The sequence below is a fragment of the Melanotaenia boesemani genome, chromosome 18 (assembly GCF_017639745.1).
Source record: "Melanotaenia boesemani isolate fMelBoe1 chromosome 18, fMelBoe1.pri, whole genome shotgun sequence".
NCBI classification, from domain to species: domain Eukaryota; kingdom Metazoa; phylum Chordata; class Actinopteri; order Atheriniformes; family Melanotaeniidae; genus Melanotaenia; species Melanotaenia boesemani.
In genome coordinates, this window is record NC_055699.1 from 20,683,898 (window position 1) to 20,709,072 (window position 25,175).

The 25,175-nt window shown below is 38.5% G+C and overlaps 2 protein-coding genes and 1 long non-coding RNA gene across 4 annotated transcripts; 1 reads left to right on the top strand and 2 right to left on the bottom strand.

The window, feature by feature from the left end:
- Window positions 1–1,763: 1,763 nt before the first annotated feature.
- On the bottom strand, window positions 1,764–14,150 carry LOC121628559 (B-cell receptor CD22-like). Of its 2 annotated transcripts, none has more exons than XM_041967640.1 (12): window positions 14,067–14,150; window positions 13,764–13,850; window positions 13,258–13,641; window positions 12,766–13,080; window positions 12,429–12,689; window positions 12,016–12,091; window positions 6,574–6,613; window positions 4,757–4,948; window positions 4,360–4,636; window positions 2,486–2,607; window positions 1,959–2,061; window positions 1,764–1,786 (listed from the first exon to the last, which is right to left on the bottom strand). In XM_041967640.1, the coding sequence occupies exons 2-9, from the start codon at window positions 13,840–13,842 to the stop codon at window positions 4,388–4,390; spliced, it is 1,596 nt and encodes a 531-aa protein (XP_041823574.1). In that variant the 5' UTR covers window positions 13,843–13,850; window positions 14,067–14,150; the 3' UTR covers window positions 1,764–1,786; window positions 1,959–2,061; window positions 2,486–2,607; window positions 4,360–4,387. The 2 variants fall into 2 exon arrangements, with proteins under 2 accessions (XP_041823574.1, XP_041823573.1); XM_041967639.1 differs by having other exon boundaries at window positions 12,016–12,094.
- Window positions 14,151–18,103: 3,953 nt separating this feature from the next.
- On the top strand, window positions 18,104–24,496 carry LOC121628561 (B-cell receptor CD22-like). Its single transcript, XM_041967642.1, has 8 exons — window positions 18,104–18,227; window positions 18,390–18,472; window positions 21,062–21,445; window positions 21,613–21,927; window positions 22,004–22,264; window positions 22,863–22,950; window positions 23,053–23,089; window positions 23,199–24,496. The coding sequence occupies exons 2-8, from the start codon at window positions 18,409–18,411 to the stop codon at window positions 23,250–23,252; spliced, it is 1,203 nt and encodes a 400-aa protein (XP_041823576.1). The 5' UTR covers window positions 18,104–18,227; window positions 18,390–18,408; the 3' UTR covers window positions 23,253–24,496.
- On the bottom strand, window positions 18,282–24,604 carry LOC121628563. The gene is made up of 3 exons (XR_006008195.1): window positions 24,519–24,604; window positions 24,252–24,254; window positions 18,282–18,293 (listed from the first exon to the last, which is right to left on the bottom strand). It is a non-coding gene; the product is annotated as an uncharacterized LOC121628563 (long non-coding RNA).
- Between the last annotated feature and the right edge of the window lie 571 nt (window positions 24,605–25,175).

The window sequence follows — 25,175 nt, forward strand, 5'->3', positions numbered from 1 at the left end:
TAACCAGCTAACTTGTTGCTGGGAAGTCATACCCCTGAACAGTGGCGTCGGACTGGGGGGGGGGTAAACGGTACCATTTAGCCAGGGCCCGCTGCAGGGTGGGGGCCCTTGAATTTTAAATTTTTTTTTTTTTTTTTTTAAATTCCATTTTAAAATGTCTAATTAATTAATATGATAATCAAAGTCAGTTTGTCTGAGTTAAGGTGCAGAGATAATTAATTTTGTATTAACAATAATGATGAATGTTCTATGACGGTCCTATCACCCCTCTTAAAATGGTTTAGTCCACACCTGCACTGGTATGTTTAACTGTTTTACTGAGTTACACTGAGCGTCCTGCCGGCACTACCCTCAGAGTTATCACATGGGCCCTGGCCATTAGATGCTGGAAGACAAACCCAAATCAAGTTAGCATAAATTAGCTTACATCAGTGGTGTAGAAGGGAAAAAAGGGAAAGCCAGCCAGCGGCTTAAGTGCCTGGACTTCTTAAAAGTACTTTTGAAGAATTCTTTAAGTTTTGGGAGTGAAGTAATCCTCTTCATGTGATACTGGCTCCAATTAAACTGTGGATCTAAATATAAACTGGTCTTGTACTAGGTAAAATTGCTTAGTACAAAGAGGGAAAGCAGAAGCCAACAGTTAGCATAGCTTGGTACAAAAGGAAACGAAATCCATCTCATTTGAATTAAACCTAAATTAGTCATTTGTAACTTAACTTTTGTAACTTATTCTTTTGTTTTATTTTCAGTTGCTGTTTTAAGCTTGCAAATCTAGGTAGCAGAAGTCAGAATGATGTTTGCTGAAAGGTAGCAGTAGTCACAACTGTTAGCTGAGCACTAGTAGCAGTAGTTTAATCTGTTAGCTGAAAGGTAGCAGTAGCTGTCAGCATTCTGTTAGCTTGAAATTAGCAGCAGTAGTTGTCAGAATTTAGCAGTTAGCTGAAAATTAGCAGCAGTAGAGTTTTGCCATTAGCTGAAGGTTAGCCACACTAATCAGAGTTTTGCTATTAGACAAAATTTAGTTGTACTAGTCAGAGTTTAGTTGTTAGCTGAAAGTTAGCAGCAGCAGTTAGAGCTGTTAGCGGTAGGCTGAAAGCCATTGTCACCTTGTCCTGCTTCCACATCAACAGACACTCTGTTGAATCCACAGAGACTAGCTCGAGAAAGCTGTTGCAATGATTTTTTATCTGAGAGGGTTAAAGAACAGATATGAAGGACATAACACACATACAGGTAGATGGAAAAAAGAAGGCTACAAGAGCTACAACATCACCACATTCAGACACAATAAATAGGATGAGAATAGGAAGTTATAAGACAGATGTATTTTTTTTTTCTCTTTTTAATGTACCTTGAATACATTTCTTCTTGGATGTTTTTAAAACTGCAGTAACTTTTAGAAAGATTATTCTAAAATTGTAAAACTGACGGGCCAATACTTTCTTTCTTTTATGCTTTATATCACATTTCCTTTAAATTATATTTTATCTCCACAGGCAACACTGTGTTTATGTTAAATAAGCCAACTGTAGATTTCTTTTTTAAAATAATCAATTTCTTAAGGTTTTATCACTGCATACCTCTTCCAGTGATGTGTCAGACACACCAAAGCTGCTGAGGCCGATGTCCAAGAGGGTTTCCTCCAACTCTCTGAAGAGGCTGGCATAGGCCCGTGGCTGAAAGTTATGATTCGGGAGCAGGAAAGTGGGCTCCTGGCCAATGGCTTCAATGAGACGAGCCTGTGGAACATGGTGGTGGACCAAGGCTGTGATGCGCTCCATGTTACCTGTAGATGGAAGAATGTGATTTTATGGTATTTCAACCATGGCTCTACAGTATTAAGCAGACTGAGAATACAGTATTTTTAGAAGCTACCAGGTACAGAATGTTAAGTAATGTAAACTTGATGTAAACACTGAGGCTAATTGCCAGAATAATGGAGGTGGCCATGACTATACCATCCATCTGTCTGCCCAGAGTTTGGCTCTCTTCCTGGTCTGCTTTAAACTTTGAACACTTTGAGCATTTCCAGAAACAGTCCTGTGTGCAGTCGCAGCCAGTCTGTAAATGACAGCACAAAGCAATTTATGATCCCATGTCTTTTATCGCTGCATTAGTTTTACAAGTTTTTTTCAAATAGCGAAAGAAAAATATAAACATCTGTTTATAAATATACCATGTTCCACTTGTGTTGTTATGGAGTACACCATGCATGTTTTGTATAGGAATTATTCCCCCCTGAGGTGACTCTTTGAAGACATTTTTAATAGGCTGTCCAGCACCCTTTAGTATGCTGAGTTTATAAAAGTAACCAATCAAAACCTGAAGCACACTTCACCCAAAATGTATTTGTGCACTTTCACTTAGACAAAAAATCTGGCAGTAATCTACCTTTAACCCTTTCTGTGCTGAATAAATGCTAAAATTAAGAAAAGTAAATAAGTAAAAAATTAAGAAAAAAGTATTCATCATCATAGAGCCATACCTTGGGAGCGTCAGGTTTCGTTTGGCATCAGGTAGAAGCCAGCACCAAAACAGTTCTTGAAAGCCTCCCTGGTGAGGTGTTGCGTGCACCGGAAGGAGGCCCCGGGGAAGATCCAGGACATTCTGGGATTTGTAAATAATCAGAAGGGTTTTAAAATCTAATCTGTGACTGACAGGAAGCCAGTGTAAAGATTTCAAAACTGGTGTGATGTGGTTAGATCTCTTAGTTCTTAGCATTTTGAATGAGCTGCAAATGTTTAATGCTCTTTTAAGGAAGTCCTTTTGAAAAAACATTACAGTAATGAATGCATGAATAAGTTTCTCTTGGTCTTTCTGGGAGACTAACCTTTTAATTCTGTTGATGTTACTGAGCTGGTAAAAAGCTGTCCTAGTGAAAGCTTTGATGTGGCTGCTGAAAGTCAGGTCTGAGTCTATCAACACTCCAAGGTTACGAACTTGGTCGGTGACTTTAAGAGCCCGGGTCTCCAGGTATTTGCCAATGCTGACCCTCTTCTCTTTGCTACCAAACAGAATAATCTCAGTTTTGTCTTCATTTAATTGTAGAAAATTCTCCCTCATCCAGGTGTTTATTTGCTCCAGACACTGACACATTAAGTCTATTGGACTGCAGTCATCTGGTGACAGAGACACATAAAGTTGTGTATCATCAGCATAACTTTGATAATTAATGCTATAGTTCTGTAATATTTGACCCAAAGGGAGCATATACAAGTTGAACAGAAGAGGTCCAAGGACTGACCCCTGGGGGACTCCACAAGTCATGGCCACTCGCTCGGATTCATAGCCGCTGATCGCAACAAAATAACTCCGGCCTTATAAACAGGACCTGAACCAGTTAAGGCCCGCTCCTGAAAGTCCAACCCAGTTTTCCAGCCTATGCAACAGGATTCTGTGATCTACAGTATCAAATGCAACACTGAGATCCAACAGAACCAGGACTGATACTTGACCAGAGTCAGTATTCAACCTAATGTCATTTAACACTTTGACCAGAGCTGTTTCAGTGCTGTGATGAGGTCAGAAGCCGGACTGCAATTTATCAAGATTTCCACTTTCATTTAAAAACTCATTAAGCTGGTGAAATACAACTTTCTCAATAATCTTGGAAATAAAAGAGAGGTTAGAGACAGGTCTATAGTTGTTCATTATAGAGGCATCTAGAGTCCTTTTCTTTAGGAGTGGCTTAATAGCAGCTATCTTTAGTGACTTGGGAAAAATGCCTGATGCCAGTGAGCTGTTAACTATCAGTAGGAGATCACTTTCTACTGAGGTAAAAACTGTTTTTATAAAGTCGAATGGTATCATGTCCAGAGTGCATGTTGTTGATTTCAAATGCCAAACTGTTTCTTGTAGGATTTTTAAATCAACCATTTGCATGCATGCATGTGTGTGTGTGTGTGTGTGTGTGTGTGTGTGTGTGTGTGTGTGTGTGTGTGTGTGTGTGTGTGTGTGTGTGTGTGTGTGTGTGTGTGAGTGACAGGTGTGGCAATCAACTGACAACCGTGTGTAACGGGAGCAGGAAGTAAAGACAACAGAATACACAAGAGGATAAACTCTGATAAATAAAACCTGAAGCAAGACCAACACACAGGAAACTTAACCTGAACTTAAAGACAGCCTAAAATGAAAACCAGAGAACAGATGGAGGAAATAATACAAAATTAAAAATGTAAATCTAACAGGAAGCTAACCTAGAAGCAAAAGTTAACAGACCATGACAGTAAGCACACATGCATGAACAATAATATTATCATGAGAGACAAAGCTGTGCAAGATGCAGGGAGAGGAGGTTTAAAGCTTCCTGGGAGGAGTTAAAACAACAGATTATTTATAAATTCTAACTAAATTATTTACCTGTGAAAGAAAAAGTAAATACATGTAATCAAACAAGAGATGTTATGTTTTTCTTGACAGAAGCATAGAGGTGGTTTGGGTCATTGGTGGTCTGTGTTAAGCTGCTATCTGGCTTTGACTCTTTCTTCTTTTCTTCCTGCTGCTGCTGTCTGCCGTCCTGCACTGAGACAGATGAAGGTTCAGGTCTCCGCTCGAAGAAGTTCATAACTTCATAAAGGCATTCTTCATTTGTTTTATGGGCTGGCATTAGAAAATCCAGCTTGTCATTTGTTTGACTCTGTGGAAAAATGTGTTGAACAAAACATGTAGTGAGCTGGATTCTTTTACACCTGATTAAATAATGAATATAGGTCACAGTCATTATGGATGATCAGATGACAGGAGATACTTTCCTCACCTGAATGTTGTGATCCTTTGGGACGTCAGCCGTCAGTGTTGAGCTATTTTCTGGCTCAGACATGTTGACCTGTAAACACAGAATGTCCTGCTGCTGACTGCTGTCCTGCACTGAGGTGGATGAAGGTTCAGGTCTGTGCTTGAAGTGGTTCATTTCTTCATAAAATATTTCTTCCTGTGTTTGATTTCCACTCTGTGGGAAAATGTTACAACATGAAATAATGAGCTTAATCCTTCAGACACCATTAAACAATCACCCACCTTTAACTAATTGGTCCCTTAATGACATTTATACTATATTTGATTGAAATACTGGCAGCTCAATGATTTCTAGATCACCTGCGAAGATTTCTAAGTGCAACAAAAACTTCAATCTGTAATTATCGGTTTGATTATTTAACAGACACAAGTAATAAAGTGATTTTCAGTGTCTTTACTGGTTGTATAGAAAGCATGAACAAATCTAGAATATGTGAGACCACCACTACTTCAAACTAAACAGAACATTGCTCTACAGAATATCTTTTTATATTTTCTATATTAAAATGCACATTTTGCACATGTGCATTTTAGCACAGTGCACATTTTCTTTTATTTCTTTCATAATATGTCAGACAATTTTAGATACTATAGACTAATTCTACATTCGCACGAAAAGTGAATGAAGTGGTTTTTTTTGTTTGTTTGTTTTTTAACCTCATGTAAGTGGAGTGCAATGGATGTAAATATACTTTTGGTGTAATAATTGGTGTTACAACTGCCTATCAGCGCTGAGATTATTTCAACATCACTGGGAGTGAAAGGCGCAGGAATACCGAGCAAGCTATTAAAGTGTGCATGATACTGGATTGTAGCTCTTGGTTGTAGGCTACTTTACTGTGGACCAACTTAGCACTAGCATTAGTTAACTCCATCAAAAAGTTGGTTTCTATGTTTTTATGCAGGAAGCAGGCAAATGTAACCACGTTATATGTAGATATATGATAGCCCTCCAGTTGGTATATCTATTTACCAAAGGATGCTTTTTTACTTTCTTTTGTTGCCTTTTGAATTATACCTTCTGTGTGTTATAGAGACTGCATCAACTATAGTACCCATAAACACTCAGAATAATTGACCTACACTAGAAACCCTTCATATAAAATGTCTGTTTCAATAGTTTAACTCCGCCCCTGGGATTAGCTCTGGATGTAGGAATTTTGTGACCTACCAGTCACATAAACCTAAAACATTTTGATCTAGACTGTTCTAAACTGTTCACAGTGGAGTAAATTAGAGCTGATGCTCAGACTCCTCAGTACAGGCGAGGCTGGTGGGGCAAAACTTCTCTGAAAATGTGAGAGTAAATTTCTATGTAATTTTTTTTCTATTTCATTGAAAAAAAACACATATTTATACTTTTCAGATCTGGGTTTTTGTCTAAACAAATCTTAAAACTACTTTAAATAACAGATACAAAGCAACTCATTAATGTAACATGATAACTGTAAGTTACTAAGATACATTGTTTCTATGGTAACCATCAAACCGAAAGGGGCTGGAGTAAAGTGAGGATCTTTCTTAACATTCATTTGCTGTGAATGTACTATAAAGCATATTCTACCATTATAAGGTATATCTTAGTCCTCGGTTCTTCTAGATTACCCGTTTGTCCCTATGCTCCATTACTTTGGATCCAACCTGCCTGATACTCACCATATTTTCCATAATATTGATGTGAAACTGTCTAACCTGCAGACATGGGGCTTGTAGAAACTCTCACAAGTTGTATTATACAGTCACACACACAAGGCAGTACTGAGTTAAACATTTACCCACCTGAGTCTGTACTGAAGTTGGATGTTTGTACTTAAAGTAGCTGGAAAACATGAGAGAGCTGTCAGAATAATTCTGCTGTTTCAGGCTGCTGAGGTACGGAGATAAAACAGTGACATCTAAGACTGGAGCTCAAGGTAAAATTTAACTTTGAAAAAAAATCAAACTTGAACTAAAAACAGAAACATTGGTGTTGAATCACACACTGAGAAACTTTATTTACACCGAAAAATAAACTCAGTTAATGATGGCAGTGTTTTCAAAATTATTTTTTACTGTGACAGTTTTCTATCAATGATGGTAATCTTCAGTTTCAACTCTCTGTTCTGGCTACAATATGGTGGGAGACAGTTCAGGGGAACACTTGTACCGCAGGTATGACTTTTTTACTAAATTTTTATAAATTTAGTTGATTGCCATTGGAGAACTAGTGGAATGATGTCTCCTAACCCTGATCTCTCCTACTGGAACAGTGTTGGTGCCAAACCAAAGTCATCAACCCCGGCCAGAACCTGGTCTGATGTTATTCGTCGCAGAGGTAAATCCAGCAGCAAATTTATAGCTCAAGCACTCACTCCACCACCTGAAGTCTCACTGCATAATAAATAGGATGTATTGACCCATATTAAAATGAATGATAATGAATGTAATGCAAGGATCTATAAAAACTCAAGAAATAGTCGTAAAACTCAGCCCAGGCTAACCAGACCAGGAGGAGAGGCCAAAATTCCACAAACAGGAGGACTAGAGAAGCTATCGGCCCCTCCACACACAAAAAATAGACGCAATTCTGATTGGGGACTCCATAACAACATGTGAGGATGGCAAAGACAGAAAATTTAACACTTTTTGATACATCAGTCAGGGAACTGACAGAGATGTTGCCGACCATTCTGTCTTCACATCCAGATGGTATGAAGATTATTGTCCACACAGGGTCTTTTGATATTCTGAGGAGCAAAACTGGCTTTGAGATCCTGAAGAAAGACTTTTCTCAGCTGTTGGAAAGATTGTGTCAGTTTGGAGCACCATGTTTACATTTCAGGACCCATTCTTACAGCGGGTAAAGGAATTGAACTTTTCAATAGACTTCTTGGCCTGAACACATGGTTATTAAACGCATGTATCACCCATGGGATAAAGTTAATTGATAACTTCAATATCTTTTGGAACTGTAAGGAGCGATTCAGATCTGATGGTGTGCATCCAAATCTAACTGGATGCAGATTACTTGGTGCACACTTGCGTCATGCTGTTGGGACGGCAAACCCAAACATGAGTGTACAGATAAGAGAGAATTATACAGCAGAGAGGCTATCAACTCCCAGCTCTCCCCCCTCACCAGACCCTCTTCTCCACATCACCCAAGGTCTTCAAAGGATGTCTCTGTCCCGGTCTGAACCCCAGCGACCACCATCTACCAAGAAACAGGGCTCCCCCTCCTCATCCTCCTCTTAGATCATCTATCCTGGCAGACCTGGACCCAGTAGGATTCCTGTGTTAGTTAGTAAAATAAGGAATCGAACACAGTCAGTGTGTGGGGTGAATCGATCTAATCTGTTAACTGTACCTTGTATAACTCAGAATACAACAGAGACCTAGTGTAAACTTCATAAAGCTAGCTGTACTTAATGTTAGATCTCTGTCCAACAAGTCACTGTTAGTTAATGACTTCATCATTTCTCACAGTTTAGATTTTCTTTTTCTAACAGAAACATGGTTAACAGAAGACACAGGTGCTACAGTTCTTAATGAAACAGCACCCCCTCATTTTAGTTTTATGAATAAATGTCGAAACGGGAGGAAAGGGGGAGGAGAAGCTGCCTTATTTAAAGATTCATTCCAGTGTAAAGAAATTTTATTTGGTGATTTTACTTCTTTTGAATATCTTAGTTTTATTTTAAGGGGCATTCCTAAAATCCTATTTCTAATCATCAGAGGTCCAGGACACAGTGTAAATTTTATTGATGAATTTTCTGAATTATTGTCGGTTATCTCTACTGATTTTAACCATTTCATCATAACTGGGGATTTTAACATTCACATAAATAACATGATGGATGGTAATGTCAAGGAATTTTGTTCCATATTGGACATGTTTGGTTTGTGGCAACATGTAAAAGAACCGACCCACATTCGAGGTCACATTCTGGACCTGGTTATTTCAGGGTGTTGATATTTCTTCTGTTGCAGTCACTGACTTGGCCTTGTCTGACCATTTTTGTATTTTGTTTGATTTACTGATCACTCAGAATGTCCAACCAACCTGCTCCTCGGTTAGGAAGAGGTACATTAATGAAAGAACAAGTGCTAAGTTTGTGGAGGCCATAGCTATGTTACCAACAACCAGTGCAGAGTCAGTTGATGGATTCCTGGATCATTTCAATCTGAAAGTCTTGAATGTAATGGATGCTGCTGCACCGATAAGAGTCAAGAGCACTTTGAGCAAACAGAAAACACCATGGAGAAACACCACTGTGGTTACCAGCCTAAAAAGAGAATGCAGAAAATCTGAGCGGAAATGGCGGAAAAATAAACTTTAAATTCACTATGAACTTTACAAACAAAGCCTGCGTAACTATCACAATGAGCTGTGCAAGGCCAGAGAGCTGCATTTATCTGAAATGCTCAACAGGAATGTCAACAATTCTCGCACTCTGTTTGCTATGATTGAAAAACTTACAAATCCTCCTATACAGATAAGCCCAGAGCTCCTTTCCACTGAGAAATGCAACCAATTTGCCAACTTTTTCAGCCAAAAAATGAAAACAATTAGGCAAAATATTAATTCCACACAATCACACAAGAAAACTATACTGTGTCTAAAACCCGGAAATAATTCTGATGTTATGTCGCAATTTAAAATGGTTGATTTAAAAATCCTACAAGAAACAGTTTGGCATTTGAAATCAACAACATGCACTCTTGACATGATACCATCCGACTTTTTAAAAACAGTTTTTACCTCAGTAGAAAGTGATCTCCTACTGATAGTTAACAGCTCACTGGCATCAGGCATTTTTCCCAAGTCACTAAAGATAGCTGCTATTAAGCCACTCCTAAAGAAAAGGACTCTAGACGCCTCTATAATGAACAACTATAGACCTGTCTCTAACCTCTCTTTTATTTCCAAGATTATTGAGAAAGTTGTATTTCACCAGCTTAATGACTTTTTAAATGAAAGTGGAAATCTTGATAAATTTCAGTCCGGCTTCCGACCTCATCACAGCCCTGAAACAGCTCTGGTCAAAGTGTTAAATGACATTAGGTTGAATACTGATTCTGGTCAAGTATCAGTCCTGGTTCTGTTGGATCTCAGTGCTGCGTTTGTCACTGTAGATCACAGAATCCTCTTGCACAGGCTGGAAAACTGGGTTGGACTTTCTGGAGAGGTCCTTAACTGGTTCAGGTCCTTTTTAGAAAGCCAGAGTTATTTTGTTACGATCGGTAGCTATGAATCCGAGCGAGTGGCCATGACTTGTGGAGTCCCCCAGGGGTCAGTCCTTGGACCTCTTCTGTTCAACTTGTATGCTCCCTTTGGGTCAAATATTACAGAACTATAGCATTAATTATCAAAGTTATGCTGATGATACACAACTTTATGTGTCTCTGTCACCAGATGACTGCAGTCCAATAGACTTAATGTGTCAGTGTCTGGAGCAAATAAACACCTGGATGAGGGAGAATTTTCTACAATTAAATGAAGACAAAACTGAGATTATTCTGTTTGGTAGCAAAGAGAAGAGGGTCAGCATTGGCAAACACCTGGAGACTCGGGCTCTTAAAATCACCAACCAAGTTCGTAACCTGGGAGTGTTAATAGACTCAGATCTGACTTTCAGCAGCCACATCAAAGCTTTCACTAAGAAGCTTTTTACCAGCTCAGAAACATTAACAGAATTAAAAGTTTAGTTTCCCAGAAAGACCAAGAGAAACTCATCCATGCATTCATCTCCAGTAGACTGGATTACTGTAATGGTCTTTTAACAGGACTTCCTAAAAAGAGCATTAAACATCTGCAACTCATCCAAAACGCTGCTGCTAGAGTTTTAACCAGGACTAAGAGATCTAACAACATCACACCAGTTTTGAAATCTTTACACTGGCTTCCAGTCAGTCACAGAATAGATTTTAAAACCCTTCTGATTGTTTACAAATCCCAGAAAGGTTTAGGCCCAGAATACATCTGTGCTATGTTCAGAGAATATAAACATAGCAGAGCTCTTAGATCCAAAGACTCTGGTCAACTAGTCTAAACCAGATTCCAGACTAAACATGGAGAAGCAGCATTTAGCTGTTATGCTGCAAACAAGTGGAACAAAATGCCAGTGGAGATTAAACTTTCACCAAATGTAGACATTTTTAAATCCAGGTTAAAAACATTTCTTTTCTCATGCGCCTATGCATGAAATCTGCACGGAAACTTTTTTAACTTATCTTGCTTAAAATCATTTTAATGTAATTTATTATTTTATTGTGATCATGTGTTGATGCCTTTTACTATTTCTTAATATCTGTAATGCTTTTGTTTTATGTAAAGCACTTTGAATTGCCCTGTATATGAAATGTGCTATACAAATAAACTGCCCTGCCTTGCCTTGCCTAAGTCACTAACTACATTTAGTTTTAACTGTTTAATACAGTTTATTGGTTTGGCAGAGGTGTGCTGGAGAAAGCTTCATTTAGCCAATGTTTGCTGCTAATCTGAATGAATATCCATGATGTGTGTTTGGCCCCCTCATCAAAACATTTCTAGACCCACCCCTGCATTTCTAAGTAGATCTTTTCTATTACCTGTCAGCCATGTGGTTAGAGAAGAGTCCTGCTCTGATTTGTATCTCAGAACATGTTTATGATGACTCCTAAAAGGTAAACCTGCCTACCTAATATCTGCACAGCACCACTGATTTAGAGATTTAACATCTGTATTTTTTAGCTTAGTCATTTATCTGTGCATCTTCTTTGAGTCTCAAAACAATTAGTCAATATTAGTGTTTCTGTTTTATGTCCACTTTTAATTTTTTTCAAAACCAAATTTTTTTTTCCAACACCAATATTAGCTGTCACTGTTTTAACTCCAAATGGATGGAAACTAAAGGACTGAATGACAGAATGAATAAAACAAACATTTATTTTACAGTGAACCAATGTAGACACAATAAATGTAAATATTTAGTTGGTGCACAAACAAAATGGGGAGATTAAGTATTAACTTTCTTACCTTAAACTGAGGATAATTTCATCCATTTATTCATTCATTCATTCATTCACTCACTCATTCATTCATTCATTCATTCATTCATTCACTCACTCATTCATTCATTCATTCATTCATTCATTCACTGATTCATTCATTCATTCTCCATAAGCTGTTTTAGCTTATCCAGGGTTGATGGTCTGCAGGGAGGGTACATGGTGTCAGATGCTTTCATTTCTGATACTCACCAAACACTTAAAAGCAGGCAGATGAGAAGACAAACAGCAATCATTGCAGGAACTAGGGCTGATATCAGCGACGTCTCTGCTGACATTAAAGCAAAACACGAAAGTCACAAATAAACAAATCAAAGATAAAGAGAATGACCAGAAAAGTTACAAACATACGTTAATATATTCATACTGTTGGTAGTGACTGAATCATAAAAAATAAAGAGGGAATTCTGATTTTACCTTCATTTTTTAATTAATCCTTCATGATATTCGATTACTGAGAATATTTTAGCCCCACAGTAACTTTCTATATCTTTCATGTTTGTCATCCTCTGTGTGTAAACCGTCCCTCAGACACATTAACGGGTTCCTTAGTTCAACAAAACTGAAACAGCCATGACTGAGACTGCAGTAAATTAACTTTTTACCTTTAATATTAAGATAGATTTCTTGGGACGTCTGGTTTCCCAGTTTATTTGCAGCCACACAGTAATAAATTCCTCCATCCGTTGCATTGAAGCTGTGAACCGGTCCCTCAGACACATTAACGGGTCCCTCTGTGCTGATCTTGAACCAGGTGAAGCTGCTGACGGGACGCTTGGCTCTGCTGGAGCAGTTCAGCTTCACCCAGCTACCTGCTGACACCAAACCTGATGGACTGATGGATGCTGAGGTGTCTTTAGGAGCATCTGAGGAAAATGTGATACACATGAACTTTATTGATCAGAAGCAGCTGAACCATGATGTGCTGACAGGATCACTTACATGAAACACTGAGAGTCTCTTCTGTCTCTGATGTCTTCACACGTTTTCCTCCATCTACAGGATATCTGGCAGAACATGTGATGGTGTATCCATCATGTGTGTGTGACAGAGTGATGTTTTGCTGGATTTTAGTTGTAAAGGTTCCATCTGTGTTTTCCTCTGTTTGTCTGTGAGAGTCTTGTTGGAGATTCCAGGTGAGTTCAGGAGGGGAGTGTGGACAGGGAGTGAAAGCTGAGCAGGTTATAGTGACAGACTCCTTCTCCTTCAGGTCCTTCACATCACCTGAGATTTCTATTCTGGGTCTCTGAGGAGAATCTGGGTTTTCATATCAAACACACATTTTACACAGTAAGAACATTTCTTAAACTCTAGGGTGGTGGATGTTTCACAAAGAAAATCATCATGATATGTAGCCTATTTATCAAGACGTTTGATTTAATTAAGTGATAGAAAGAAATAATTTTTTAAAGTTTATTTAAAATAAAATCTCACCTTTAACTGTTATATTAACAGGATCACAAGAAGCTGTTGCCTTGAACGCTTCGTTCTCAATCCTGAAGAAGTATGTGTCTGACTGACTTGAGTTTAAATTATAAAACAAAGTGGTGCAGTTTTTCTGTTTCAGGTTTCCAATTATTGTCATATTAAAGGGATTTTCTGACTCACTGCTGTTAAAAATGATATTATATGGTTTATTTCCATATTCTGGGTCACTTTTAATCCACACCCCAAAGGTTTCTCTGTTGCCATCCAACATTTCTCCTGATCTATCACTAAAGCTACATGGGATTAGCAAACAAGATCCACTCAGTGCTTCCATCTGCTTTGGTGCAGTGATGAAGAGATGTGGGTCCTTATAACACTCAGCAAAAACACCTGTAAACCAGATTAATGATGTACATAATGTTACATGTGGAAAATTTAAACAATATCCCCATTTTAACGTAGAAATAACTGAAATATTGTCTCCAAATGAAAGTGAGAAACAAACATCTCACCTGTATAAAAGAAGACACTCAATAACACGTTGACTGTCACCACGTTCACAGACAGGAAACTCCCACATTCCTCCTTCATCTCTTACACTGGAAACCAGATGGAAAAGAAATATTTTGAATTTCAGTCATTTAAAGGTCAGTGATTTTATTGTGTTGAAAATTAAAAACATTTATCATTGATTTTTCATGACCATTGCAGATGAAACCAAATAGAAAAAGAAAAATTCTTTAAATGAATGTTTAAGTATTGGAGAAAAATAATCTCATGCGAGAAGACTTGAATATTAGGAAGATTTTTCTTACCAAATCTGCAGCAGAAACAAGAAATAATTCAGTTTTAGACTAATGTCCTGTGTTAATATCAGTGAATGAGCAGCAGACCAAACAATCAACTTCGTAGTTTCAAAGGAAATGTTTCGTATCTACAAGCTGGCAGATGCCTTCTTCCTTCCTGCTCCGACCGTGTGAAACAGGAAGTCACCTTATTGAAGCATCTTTAGACAATCTGGACTGTTTATCAATTTATTTCACATGTCACTGTCGTTTACTTTTTAGCAAGAGTTTTACTCTTTGGGATTTGCCAGGTTTAAAAAATAAATTAAAATTGATGAAATTGTGAACTTTAACAGATATGTGTGGTTAATTTTTAGCCAACAAACATAAACAGTCTTTTTCAAACATCAACATGAAATAAACATAGAGATTGTGAAGAATAAACCGCTGATGTGCAAATGATTAATTAAATTCACAGTTTTACCCAAGAAACCAACTTCTTCTGTTTACTTGAAGTTCTCAGTTTTTTCTCATCACTTTGTCCACAACTATCAGTCTGCATCTCGCCCACTACTCTGGTAATCTGTGTGGTTTATCTTTCACACACACACACACGCATGCACACACACAAACACACACACATACAGTGAAAGACTTTTATGTTTCTGTTTGCTGCTGTCGCTACATCTTTACTTATTCTGTCTGCGCTGCAATCATTCTTCATCATCGTCATCATCACCATCAGAGACTTGTTTTGTGTCTGATTCAGATGTGATGTGTGTGGTTTGTGTCCCAGATGGGGGAGGTTAGGTGAGAACATTTTGATATAACTGCTTAAGGTCTACCTGTCCAAGCCCCTCCTCCTACTGCTGTCAACCAATCAATCTGCAGAACAGTTTCAAATGCAGGAAACATGAATGAACAGCATTAAAAATGTGCTTGAAGCAGGTGCATCAACATGAAATAAATGGGTTTGGTTGTAACATGGGCTGAGATTAGATGAGCTAGGGGTCATGTGATAGTTTCTACTTCCTTCTCAATTTCACATGGCTGCTGTCAGGGCTGGAAACAGGCATATGCAGATTTTATTGAGAAAAAACTATATTTGAGTTACTAAAGTATCTTTTTTTTATACCAATACTAAACTTTGCTTAGCACTTATACAATTGAAGATAAAATCATGTGACTTACAGTCAATTAAATTGTTTTCTTTTAGGTAAAATGTGATGAATTTTCTGCTTAATAATTTTAAACCACTATGCTAAAACAGTTAGCTTAGCAATGGCTGACAGGGTTAAGGTGGGTTGTAACATGTATTTTAAAAGTGTTACAACCGTCCCATCACATAAAATTAAAAAATTTCTTCCATCCATCCATCCATCCATCCATCCATCCATCCATCCATCCATCCATCCATCCATCCCTCCATCCATCCATCCATTATCTGTCTAAGTCGGGTTGCGGGGGCACCTGCCTAAGCAGGAAAACCCAGACTTCCCTCTCCCCAGCCACATTCACCAGTTCATCCGGGGGGCTCCCGAGCCATTCCCAGACCATCCACAAGATGTAGTCCATCCACCATGTTTTAGGTCATCCCCAGGGCCTCTTTCCAGTGGAACGTGCCCGGAACACCTCACCAGGGAGGCGTACAGGAGGCATCCTAACCAGATGCCTGAGCCTCCTCATCTGGCTCCTCTTGACACGGAGGAGCAGCGGCTCTACTCTGAGCCCTTCCTGGATCTCGAAGGGAAAGCCCGGCCACCCTGCAGAGAAAACTCATTTCGGCCACTTGTATTTACAGTCTTTTTCTTGTGGTCACTACCCACAGCTCCTGAACATGAGGGTAGGAACATAGATCGACCGGTAAATCGAGAGCTTTGCCTTTTGGCTCAGTTCCCTCTTTACTACGACAGACCGATGCAGATTCCGCATCACTGCAGACGCTGCACTGATCGGCCTGTCGATGTCCCGCTCCATCTTTCCCTCACTCGTGAACAACACCCCGAGATACGTGAACTCCTCCACTTGGGGCAGGAGCTCATTGCCGACCCAGAGAAGGCACTCCACCCTTTTCTGGCTGAGGACTATGGTCTCATATTTGGAGGTGCTGATTCTCATCCCAGCCACTTCACACTATGCTGCGAATGCGCTCCAGTGAGAGCTGAAGATTACGGCCTGATAAAGCGACCTCAGCCCCAGAGATAGGAGAGCCAGCACCAGCTACCCCAGACTCTGCTTCCTCATTGGAAGACGTGTTGGTGGGATTAAGAAGGTCTTCAAAGTATTCCCTCCACCGCCTCACAACGTCCCAAGTCGAGGTCAGTAGCCCCCCCATCCCCACTGTACACAATGTTGATGGAGCACTGCTTTTCCCTCCGGAGCCGCCGGATGGTGGACCAGAATCTCCTTAAAGTCATCCGGAAGTCATTCTCCATGGCCTCTCCAAACTCCTTCCATGCCCGAGTTTTTGCCTTAGCGACTGCGAGTTTGGGGGTTACCGCCTTGACAGGCACCAACAACCTTGCAGCCACAGCTGCGGCTGGTCGCCTCAACAATAGAGGCACGGAACACAGCCCACTCGGACTCAATGTCCCCCGCCTCACCCGGGACATGGTTGAAGCTCTGCAGACCCAGCAGACCCTCACAACACGCTTGGGTCTGCCAGGCCTGACCAGCATCCTCCCAAGCCAAGCATGTTATGAGGGTCTGCTGGGAATGTCTGGCAGAGTCCCCTGTCAAAAAGAGTTTCATCTCCCATCTCTGGCAGAGCTTTAACCTTGTGAGGCGGGGGACATTGAGTCCGAGTGGACTGTGTTTCGTGCCTCTACTGTTGAGACATCCAGCCGGAGCTGTGGCCATAAGGTTGTGGGTGCCTGTCGTGGCTGTAACCCCAGAACATCTTGGTGAATCATTTTCAGTTAATTTTAACACCTGAATGCGACTCTTCTGCAGTTTTCAGCACCAATAACTCCAACTTTTCAAGTTATATCAACAATGACTTCTAAAAAATGTAAATAATAGTTATCTTGTAGTTTTAAATCAAAGGTTGCAGAAAGATGTTCATTATGTTTGCAGTCACATGAGAAGCTTGCACAGCTGTTGCAACAACTTCCTCAAAGTATTTAAATGTTTCCTATTTCACTTGATCAGATAAGATTTTGACCACAGTTTTATGAAGAGGTGCTATCAGCCTGTCTCCAACCATACTATGTAAAGCATGAAACCTTCATGTTTCCACTTGCAGGGTGATAACTGACTTCTCTTTTCTCAAAGAAAACTCCCTTGCAAGCTGCTTGCAAGAAAATATCTTCCTTGTCCTCCACTTCCTCTTCAGTATTGTCATGGATGGTTCAATGTCTCTCTGCAGTTTTCACAGATCAAACTCAGACTTAAAAACACCATCCACACAAGATTGTTTTTTATGAGGTTAGTAACCAAAGTTGGTGTCAAACAGTTTTTATGAAGCCATTTGGTTTATTCAGCATGTTGAAGTTGTTACAGCTGTTAACCTTGTCGACCAGGTTTAATTATCCAGATTCATGTACTTATGTTTATGAATGTTTTGGTGCTGTAACAGGCACCATGTGGGAACTCTGGACAGCAGGTGATTGCACAGGAACTCCACATGCACGTCTTATGCTCTGATCTGAAAACATGGAGACCAAAATGAACCATCTTGTTTTTATGGGATGAAAACTCTTCATCATGTAGATCAGAGGTTACTTGTTTGATATAAAATATTCAACTTTTGTTTGACTTTTGGAAACTTACTAACAAATAGAAAATACACAAACACACACCAGCACTGTGTGCTGAAAAATGTTCAAAGCTGCCATCTTTTTCACACTTCTGATAGAGATCTGACCAAACTGAGAAAACCACTGAACATTGTTTATCTTTAATCTTTACATGTTCAGCCTGCTGTTCAACAGTAAGAAACCACAAATCAGCTGCAAAACAAACATCTTTTAAAATAATTCAGTCACAGACTGATAAGATGCAACAAACAGATGACCTCCTCTTTCTCACGGTGGAAGCAGGAAGGATGAAGACGTCTAGAGTCAAACCAGTTTTTCATGACATTTGCTTTCAAACAGAGAGGCCGGTAGTTTGATGCTGATCCACTGAAATTAAAAAATCTGCTCATTTTAAAACAACATTGTTTCTTTGTTTCAGCTGCTGATTCATTTGGTAAGAAAAGTGTGACTGAGCTTAATTTTTTATTATATTTAGAAATTTTTGTGATTTTTTTAAAAACTTTTATGAATTCTACTAACAACTACAGATGCTCATTAGATGTTTAAACATTGTTTTCTTTACATAAAACTGGAATTGAACAGGTTGCTTTTCCAGCTTTTTTTCAGTCTGAGAGATGAAGGAGTATTGTGGGAGTTTTATGGCCGTCAACATGTTGCTGAGTGTCTTCTTTCTTTCAGGTGAGCTGTTTGTTTCATTTGGGGACATAACTGGAATTATTTCCACTTGAAAATACTGATATTGTTTAATCTCTCTACTTGTAACATGCAGCAGCTGAGTTTGTGGATCATGAAGTTTCTCTTCAGGCAGATTTTACTCCACATTATGTTCACCATTAATCTGGTTTTACAGGTGTTTTGGCTGATTGTGGAAAGCCATCACACCTCTTCATCATGACGCCAAAGGAGATGGAAGCACTGAGTGGATCTTGTTTGCAAATCATGCAGCTTCACTCCATCAGGCAACAAGTTTAACAGCCAAATAGAGATCTGTGGAGTTTGAATAAAAAGTGAATCAGACTCAAACAAGGAAAATATAATTTCCACAGTGGTAAAACAGATAACGTCTATCCAATGGAAATTATTGGAAAACTGAATGAGAAAAACTGCACCACTGTTTTCTAATTTAAATACAAGTCATACAAACACACACTTCTTCAGATTTGAGAGCAAACCGTTCAGAGCAACAGCTGTTTGTGAGAATTTTAAATAATTAAAGGTGAGACAGTTTTCTACCCATCACTACGAAATTAATAAGAAGAGAAATAAAAGTTACAACTTTGGCTCCACCAACCCTCAGATATAAACTATAAAAGGATTATAAAGTTTGTCATCACGTGTTACAGAAATCAGTCTTATGAACTTGTTTTACATTTTAAAATTCTTCTCATTCAGTACCATCTGTATTATCTCACCATTATTTCACAACAACCATATTTATTATATGAACAGACTGTTCTGCAGACGTTTGAGAGGAAAAGTGCTGAGTCATGATATTTTTATTTTCTTGCAACAAAACAAGATGCTTAGTGTTTTAGTATTCAAATAATCCTAATATTATTGTAACTTTGGTTATTTTTCAACTCAGTTGGATTTTTATAGAAAGAAACATGATGTGATAAAATTGTCTTGACCTTCAGAAAATGTTGAGTTTCTTTCTTTACTGCAGCTGTTTTTAGTTGCTGCCTGTTTGAGAGTCAGTCCTCCCTCAGTTTAGTTTGCAGTGAGTAAAAAGCAGCTGGAATGAAACAGGCTGAAATGTAGAACAAGTGTTTTTATTTAACAACATGTCTGTAACAGTAAATCATCATGTACGTCAGACATCTGACTCTCTCTGCTTTACCTTTCTTACACCACCAGCTAGTGGTGAGGAGAAGCAACAGAAGAAAATATGACCCAGCTGAAAGAGTTCATCCTGCTACATTTATCTACAGCCACGTCATTCATTTTCTTTAACAGCCATAAATGCCCATACCATCACACTGCCTCCCTCATGGTTAACACATGATGTGCTTTCAATCACGAGCTCTTCCTCCTCCATAACACATTATGAACTGATGTAGATAGATAGATAGATAGATAGATAGATAGATAGATAGATAGATAGATAGATAGATAGATAGATAGATAGATAGATAGATAGATAGATAGATAGATAGATAGATAGATAGATAGATAGATAGATAGATAGATAGATAGATAGATAGATAGATAGTGAAAGTAAAGGGTGGTCTTTTATTACAATCTACCCCACTAGCAGGGGGGGTTGTATCTGAGGTCTCAGTATCTTCAGTGGCTTTCATTTCTAAGATTTCCAGCAGGCACACCTTTCTCTGTCTTTTTTCTCTCTGCCTAGGCGTGCTTTGAAATGAATAAAATCAAGAAATTTTTCAGTTTTTTTGTGAGGAGGGGATGGTTTAAACACCTTGAAAATACATGTTACATCCTACCTCAACCCTGTCAGCCATAAGCTAGCTGTTTTAGCATAGTGGTTTGAAATTAACAAGGAGAAAATGCATCACATTTTATCTAAAAGACAACAATTTAATTGACTGTAAGTCACATGATTTTATCTTCAATTGTATACGTACTAAGTAAAGTTTAGTATTGGTAAAAAAAAAAAAAAAAAAAAAAACATACTTTAGTAACTCATTTTTTTCTCAAAACTGAGAACTTCAAGTGAACAGAGGAAGTTGGTTTCTTGGGTAAAACTGTGAATTTATTTAATCATTTACACATCAGCTGTTTATTCTTCATGATTTCTATATTTATTTAATTATGAAAAAGATTGTGTATGTTTGTTGGCTAAAAATTAACCACACATATTATGCTCTGTTAAAGTTCACAATTTCATCCATTTTAATTTATTTCTTAAACCTGGCAAATCCCAAATGCTAAAAAACTCTTCATATCACGCTTGTAAATATTCACTCTGCTAATAACAGACAGTAAACGACAGTGACGTGTGAAATAAATTGATAAACAGTCCAGATTGGCTGAAGATGCTTCAATAAGGTGAATTCCTGTTTCACACGGTCGGAGCAGGAAGGAAGAAGGCGTCTGCCAGCTTGTAGATACGAAACATTTCCTTTGAAACTACAAAGTTGGTTGTTTGATTTGCTGCTCATTCACTGATATTAACACAGGACATTAGTCTAAAACTGAATTATTTCTGGTTTCTGTTGCAGATTTGAGTGAATACTTTAAAATGGGGATATTGTTTAAATTTTCCACATGTAACATTATGTACATCATTAATCTGGTTTACAGGTGTTTTTGCTGAGTGTTATAAGGACCCACATCTCTTCATCACTGCACCAAAGCAGATGGAAGCACTGAGTGGATCTTGTTTGCTAATCCCATGTAGCTTTAGTGATAGATCAGGAGAAATATTGGATGGCAACAGAGAAACCTTTGGGGTGTGGATTAAAAGTGACCCAGAATATGGAAATAAACCATATAATATCATTTTTAACAGCAGTGAGTCAGAAAATCCCTTTAATATGACAATAATTGGAAACCTGAAACAGAAAAACTGCACCACTTTGTTTTATAATTTAAACTCAAGTCAGTCAGACACATACTTCTTCAGGATTGAGAACGAAGCGTTCAAGGCAACAGCTTCTTGTGATCCTGTTAATATAAAAGTTAAAGGTGAGATTTTATTTTGAATAAATTATTTCTTTCTATCACTTAATTAAATTAAACGTCTTGATAAATTGGCTACATATCATGATGATTTTCTTTGTGAAACATCCACCACCCTAGAGTTTAAGAAATGTTCTTACTGTGTAAAATGTGTGTTTGATATGAAAACCCAGATTCTCCTCAGAGACCCAGAATAGAAATCTCAGGTGATGTGAAGGACCTGAAGGAGAAGGAGTCTGTCACTATAACCTGCTCAGCTTTCACTCCCTGTCCACACTCCCCTCCTGAACTCACCTGGAATCTCCAACAAGACTCTCACAGACAAACAGAGGAAAACACAGATGGAACCTTTACAACTAAAATCCAGCAGGACATCACTCTGTCACACACACATGATGGATACACCATCACATGTTCTGCCAGATATCCTGTGGATGAAGGAAAACGTGTGAACACATCAGAGACAGAAGAGACTCTCAGTGTTTCATGTAAGTGATCCTGTCAGCACATCATGGTTCAGCTGCTTCTGATCAATAAAGTTCATGTGTGTCACATTTTCCTCAGATGCTCCTAAAGACACCTCAGCATCCATCAGTCCATCAGGTTTGGTGTCAGCAGGTAGCTGGGTGAAGCTGAACTGCTCCAGCAGAGCCAAGCGTCCCGTCAGCAGCTTCACCTGGTTCAAGATCAGAACAGAGGGACCCGTTAATGTGTCTGAGGGACCGGTTCACAGCTTCAATGCAACGGATGGAGGAATTTATTACTGTGTGGCTCCAAATAAACTGGGAAACCAGACGTCCCAAGAAATCCATCTTAATATTAAAGGTAAAAAGTTAATTTACTGCAGTCTCAGTCATGGCTGTTTCAGTTTTGTTGAACGGAGGAACCCGTTAATGTGTCTGAGGGACGGTTTACACAGTTAACATCACCAACATGGCAGATATAGAAAGTTACTTCTGTGTGGCTGTAAATATTCTCGGGATTCAGACGTCATCATGGTTTCAATTGAAAAATGAAGGTAAAAGCAGAACTGAACTGATTCATGTCATGTTGTAGTTTTTCTTTTCTAATTCTTTTTACATATTTGGGTTTTGTTATCATGTAAGTCATTAATTCAAAGTAGATTAAAAGATCCAACTATAACTGTTTAGTTAATTATTCTGAGGTGTGAGATCTCAGTCATGTAAAAACATCTGAAAACATTTCAGCTGAGTTAGTTTAACTTTTGATGTTTCATTTTTCACATTTAATTCAGTTCATGAAGAATTTCTTTACTAGTTTAGTTTGTGGTTTATTACATCAGAGTTTAATCAGGACATCAGTTTAGATTTGACTTGTCTGCAATCAGTAGGAATTAAAGTTAATGATGATTTTGAAGTAGAACATTTTCCACTAAGGAGAAGGTGACTCTGTCTCTTTACAGACATTCAGGAGTTTGGGGCTGTTGTCTACGTTACAGTGAAGATCCTGCTAATTGTAATGCTCTACAGTACAACCGCCATCTTTGAATGGTGAGACAAACTGTTCTATGATATGAGACTTTGCAGCTGGAACCCAGTTGGTCTCTTTTAAATGTCAGAGTTTAACATCTGTCTCATGTCTTTTTCTTTCAGCTGGATTAGATCAAGATTCTCCAACAAACCAGAGAAGGTAAGCTGCATATATAAACATGTATAAAGCTCCTGTTGGGAAACAGTTTGAGCTGCAATAAATTCCCTGCAGAGCACCAACACCTCTCTGTGCTGTTTCATTTCCACAGGACGTAGAAGAAGCAGATTATGTCAGCAGGGTGATCCACATTCAAGCTTCATGAGCCACAAAGAAGACGAGGAAGATGTCAAGTTCTCTGTTAGAGGAAGGATTTCTATTCTATCTTCTTTATTTCTGCATGAACATGTGTTATGTGGTGAAATATGAAATTTAAATCATTCTGAAAAGTGATCTCAGCTCTAATTTCTAGTTAAACTTAATCATTGGTCGTCATTCTGGTTTGTCTGGTTTGACTTTCTGCCTCATTTTCTGCTGCTTGTTCTGCTGATTTGGCTTCGACTCAAGAGTCCAGCAGGTGGACTGAACACTGGACTCACTGGTTGCTACAAACACACATTATAACTGTTTTGTTCAGCTACACTGTGTGACCACAACATCTTATAATGACAACAGGTGTGTTTGTATCACAACATGTCATAGATTTCCTTCACATGTCAGAGCTGTTTGCTGGAAAATAACTTTGATTCTCTTTTACTTTATGATCGCATTCAGACTAGTTTTTATTGTATTTATCTGAGTAAATTATCTTCTGATGGTCTGACATCATCCATCTTTGTCTCTGATGTACATATACAAATATTAAATATATGCAGGACTATATATAACATCTGTTTTCAGTGCTATGCTGTCCATCAGCTACATGTGTGAAAACACAATCATGTTTTTAATGTCTGTATTGTTATAAATGTAACATATAGAATGATTTATTATTGTGTATATAACAGATTAATATGTCACCTGATGACCTGATGATGCCACACATTGGTGAAATCTTCTTTCACAGGATATGAGCAGTAATAATGAAGATTATTTCTATAATATCTCATGTGATATGTGATGCTTTGCTGCTGCTGTAGGTTGTTATTAGCAGCAGGTGGCAGTAAGGGACCGTCTCTAAAGTGTCTTGTGGATGCTTCTGTGGTGCTGCCATAAAGGATCCTCTTGTTTATTTTATCTGATGTATGATGCTCTCTTTGTCTTTTAACTGTAACTTCCTGGTTTGAATATATAACTCTAAAGAGCATCTTTGTTCTTATAAAACAAGCTGAAGTTTTATTTCAACTTGTGGTTTTATCCAAGAACAGGACTCTGCCAAAATGCATCATTTGTGGTAAAATGATAGCTAATGAAAGCATACAATCAAGCATGAATTCAGCATGGGGAGGGTCAGGGGGTCCATGTTTTTTTGGCAGATGCATGAAAGGGCTCTTCCAGGAAGAAAATTTCAGCAAAATGTCTACAAGAACACCCCCCCCCCCCCCCCCCCTTTGTTTTGTTTTGTTTTTTTTTTTTGTTTGTTTTATTTAACAAACTTGAAATGATGAATGTCTTTTATCAGAAGCCAAAAAACTCCTCAGAACTTTACAGCAGATTTTCATGGGGCCAAACATAACGATGCATCCAGCCACATCTGTGATGTTTGTGATTAAACTGTATGATTGATGTTTACACACACTATGTGATAATGTTGGACCAATAAACGCCAATGAGATTATCAGGCGCCATCGTAGGTTTTCATTATAGTGCAGTGAATAAATTAATTAAAAATTGAAACAATGTGAGGTATATTTATTAGTATTTTGCAATAAATCAATACTTTTCTGACCCATGTAGAGGTTATACTTATTAAAGTACTTCAAGTCAAAGTGTAAAAACCCTGGATAAAGAAGTGCAGTAAAGTGCAGTTCAGGTTAATTCAAACATCGTACAATAAACTTTTGTTGGCTGCCAGAAGATGGTGCTATTAGCAGGCTGTTTAAACATACACCCTGCTGGATGAGCTCAAGTGTTTCTGACAGTAGACCAAGAAGTTGAGAGAACCCACTGGAGTGTGGAGCCATTGCTGTGTTTGTGTTGGTGAAGACTCTTCATGATTGCTGTGACCCAGCGGCTGTGATTAGATGCTGATTGACAGCAGGTGTGTTTCTATTTAAACCTCATGTAGAACAAAGACTTTCTTCAGATG

Excerpts from the sequence above, each read along its gene's own strand:
- LOC121628561 (XM_041967642.1), top strand. The coding sequence starts at position 18,409 with ATGAAGGAGTATTGTGGGAGTTTTATGGCCGTCAACATGTTGCTGAGT. Across the intron at positions 18,473-21,061 it reads GAGTGTCTTCTTTCTTTCAG|GTGTTTTTGCTGAGTGTTAT; the intron begins GTGAGCTGTTTG and ends TCTGGTTTACAG. Across the intron at positions 22,265-22,862 it reads AATCCATCTTAATATTAAAG|ACATTCAGGAGTTTGGGGCT; the intron begins GTAAAAAGTTAA and ends GTCTCTTTACAG.
- LOC121628559 (XM_041967639.1), bottom strand. The coding sequence starts at position 13,842 with ATGAAGGAGGAATGTGGGAGTTTCCTGTCTGTGAACGTGGTGACAGTC. Across the intron at positions 13,081-13,257 it reads TGTTAATATAACAGTTAAAG|ATTCTCCTCAGAGACCCAGA; the intron begins GTGAGATTTTAT and ends ATGAAAACCCAG. Across the intron at positions 4,637-4,756 it reads CAAAGGATCACAACATTCAG|AGTCAAACAAATGACAAGCT; the intron begins GTGAGGAAAGTA and ends ATTTTTCCACAG.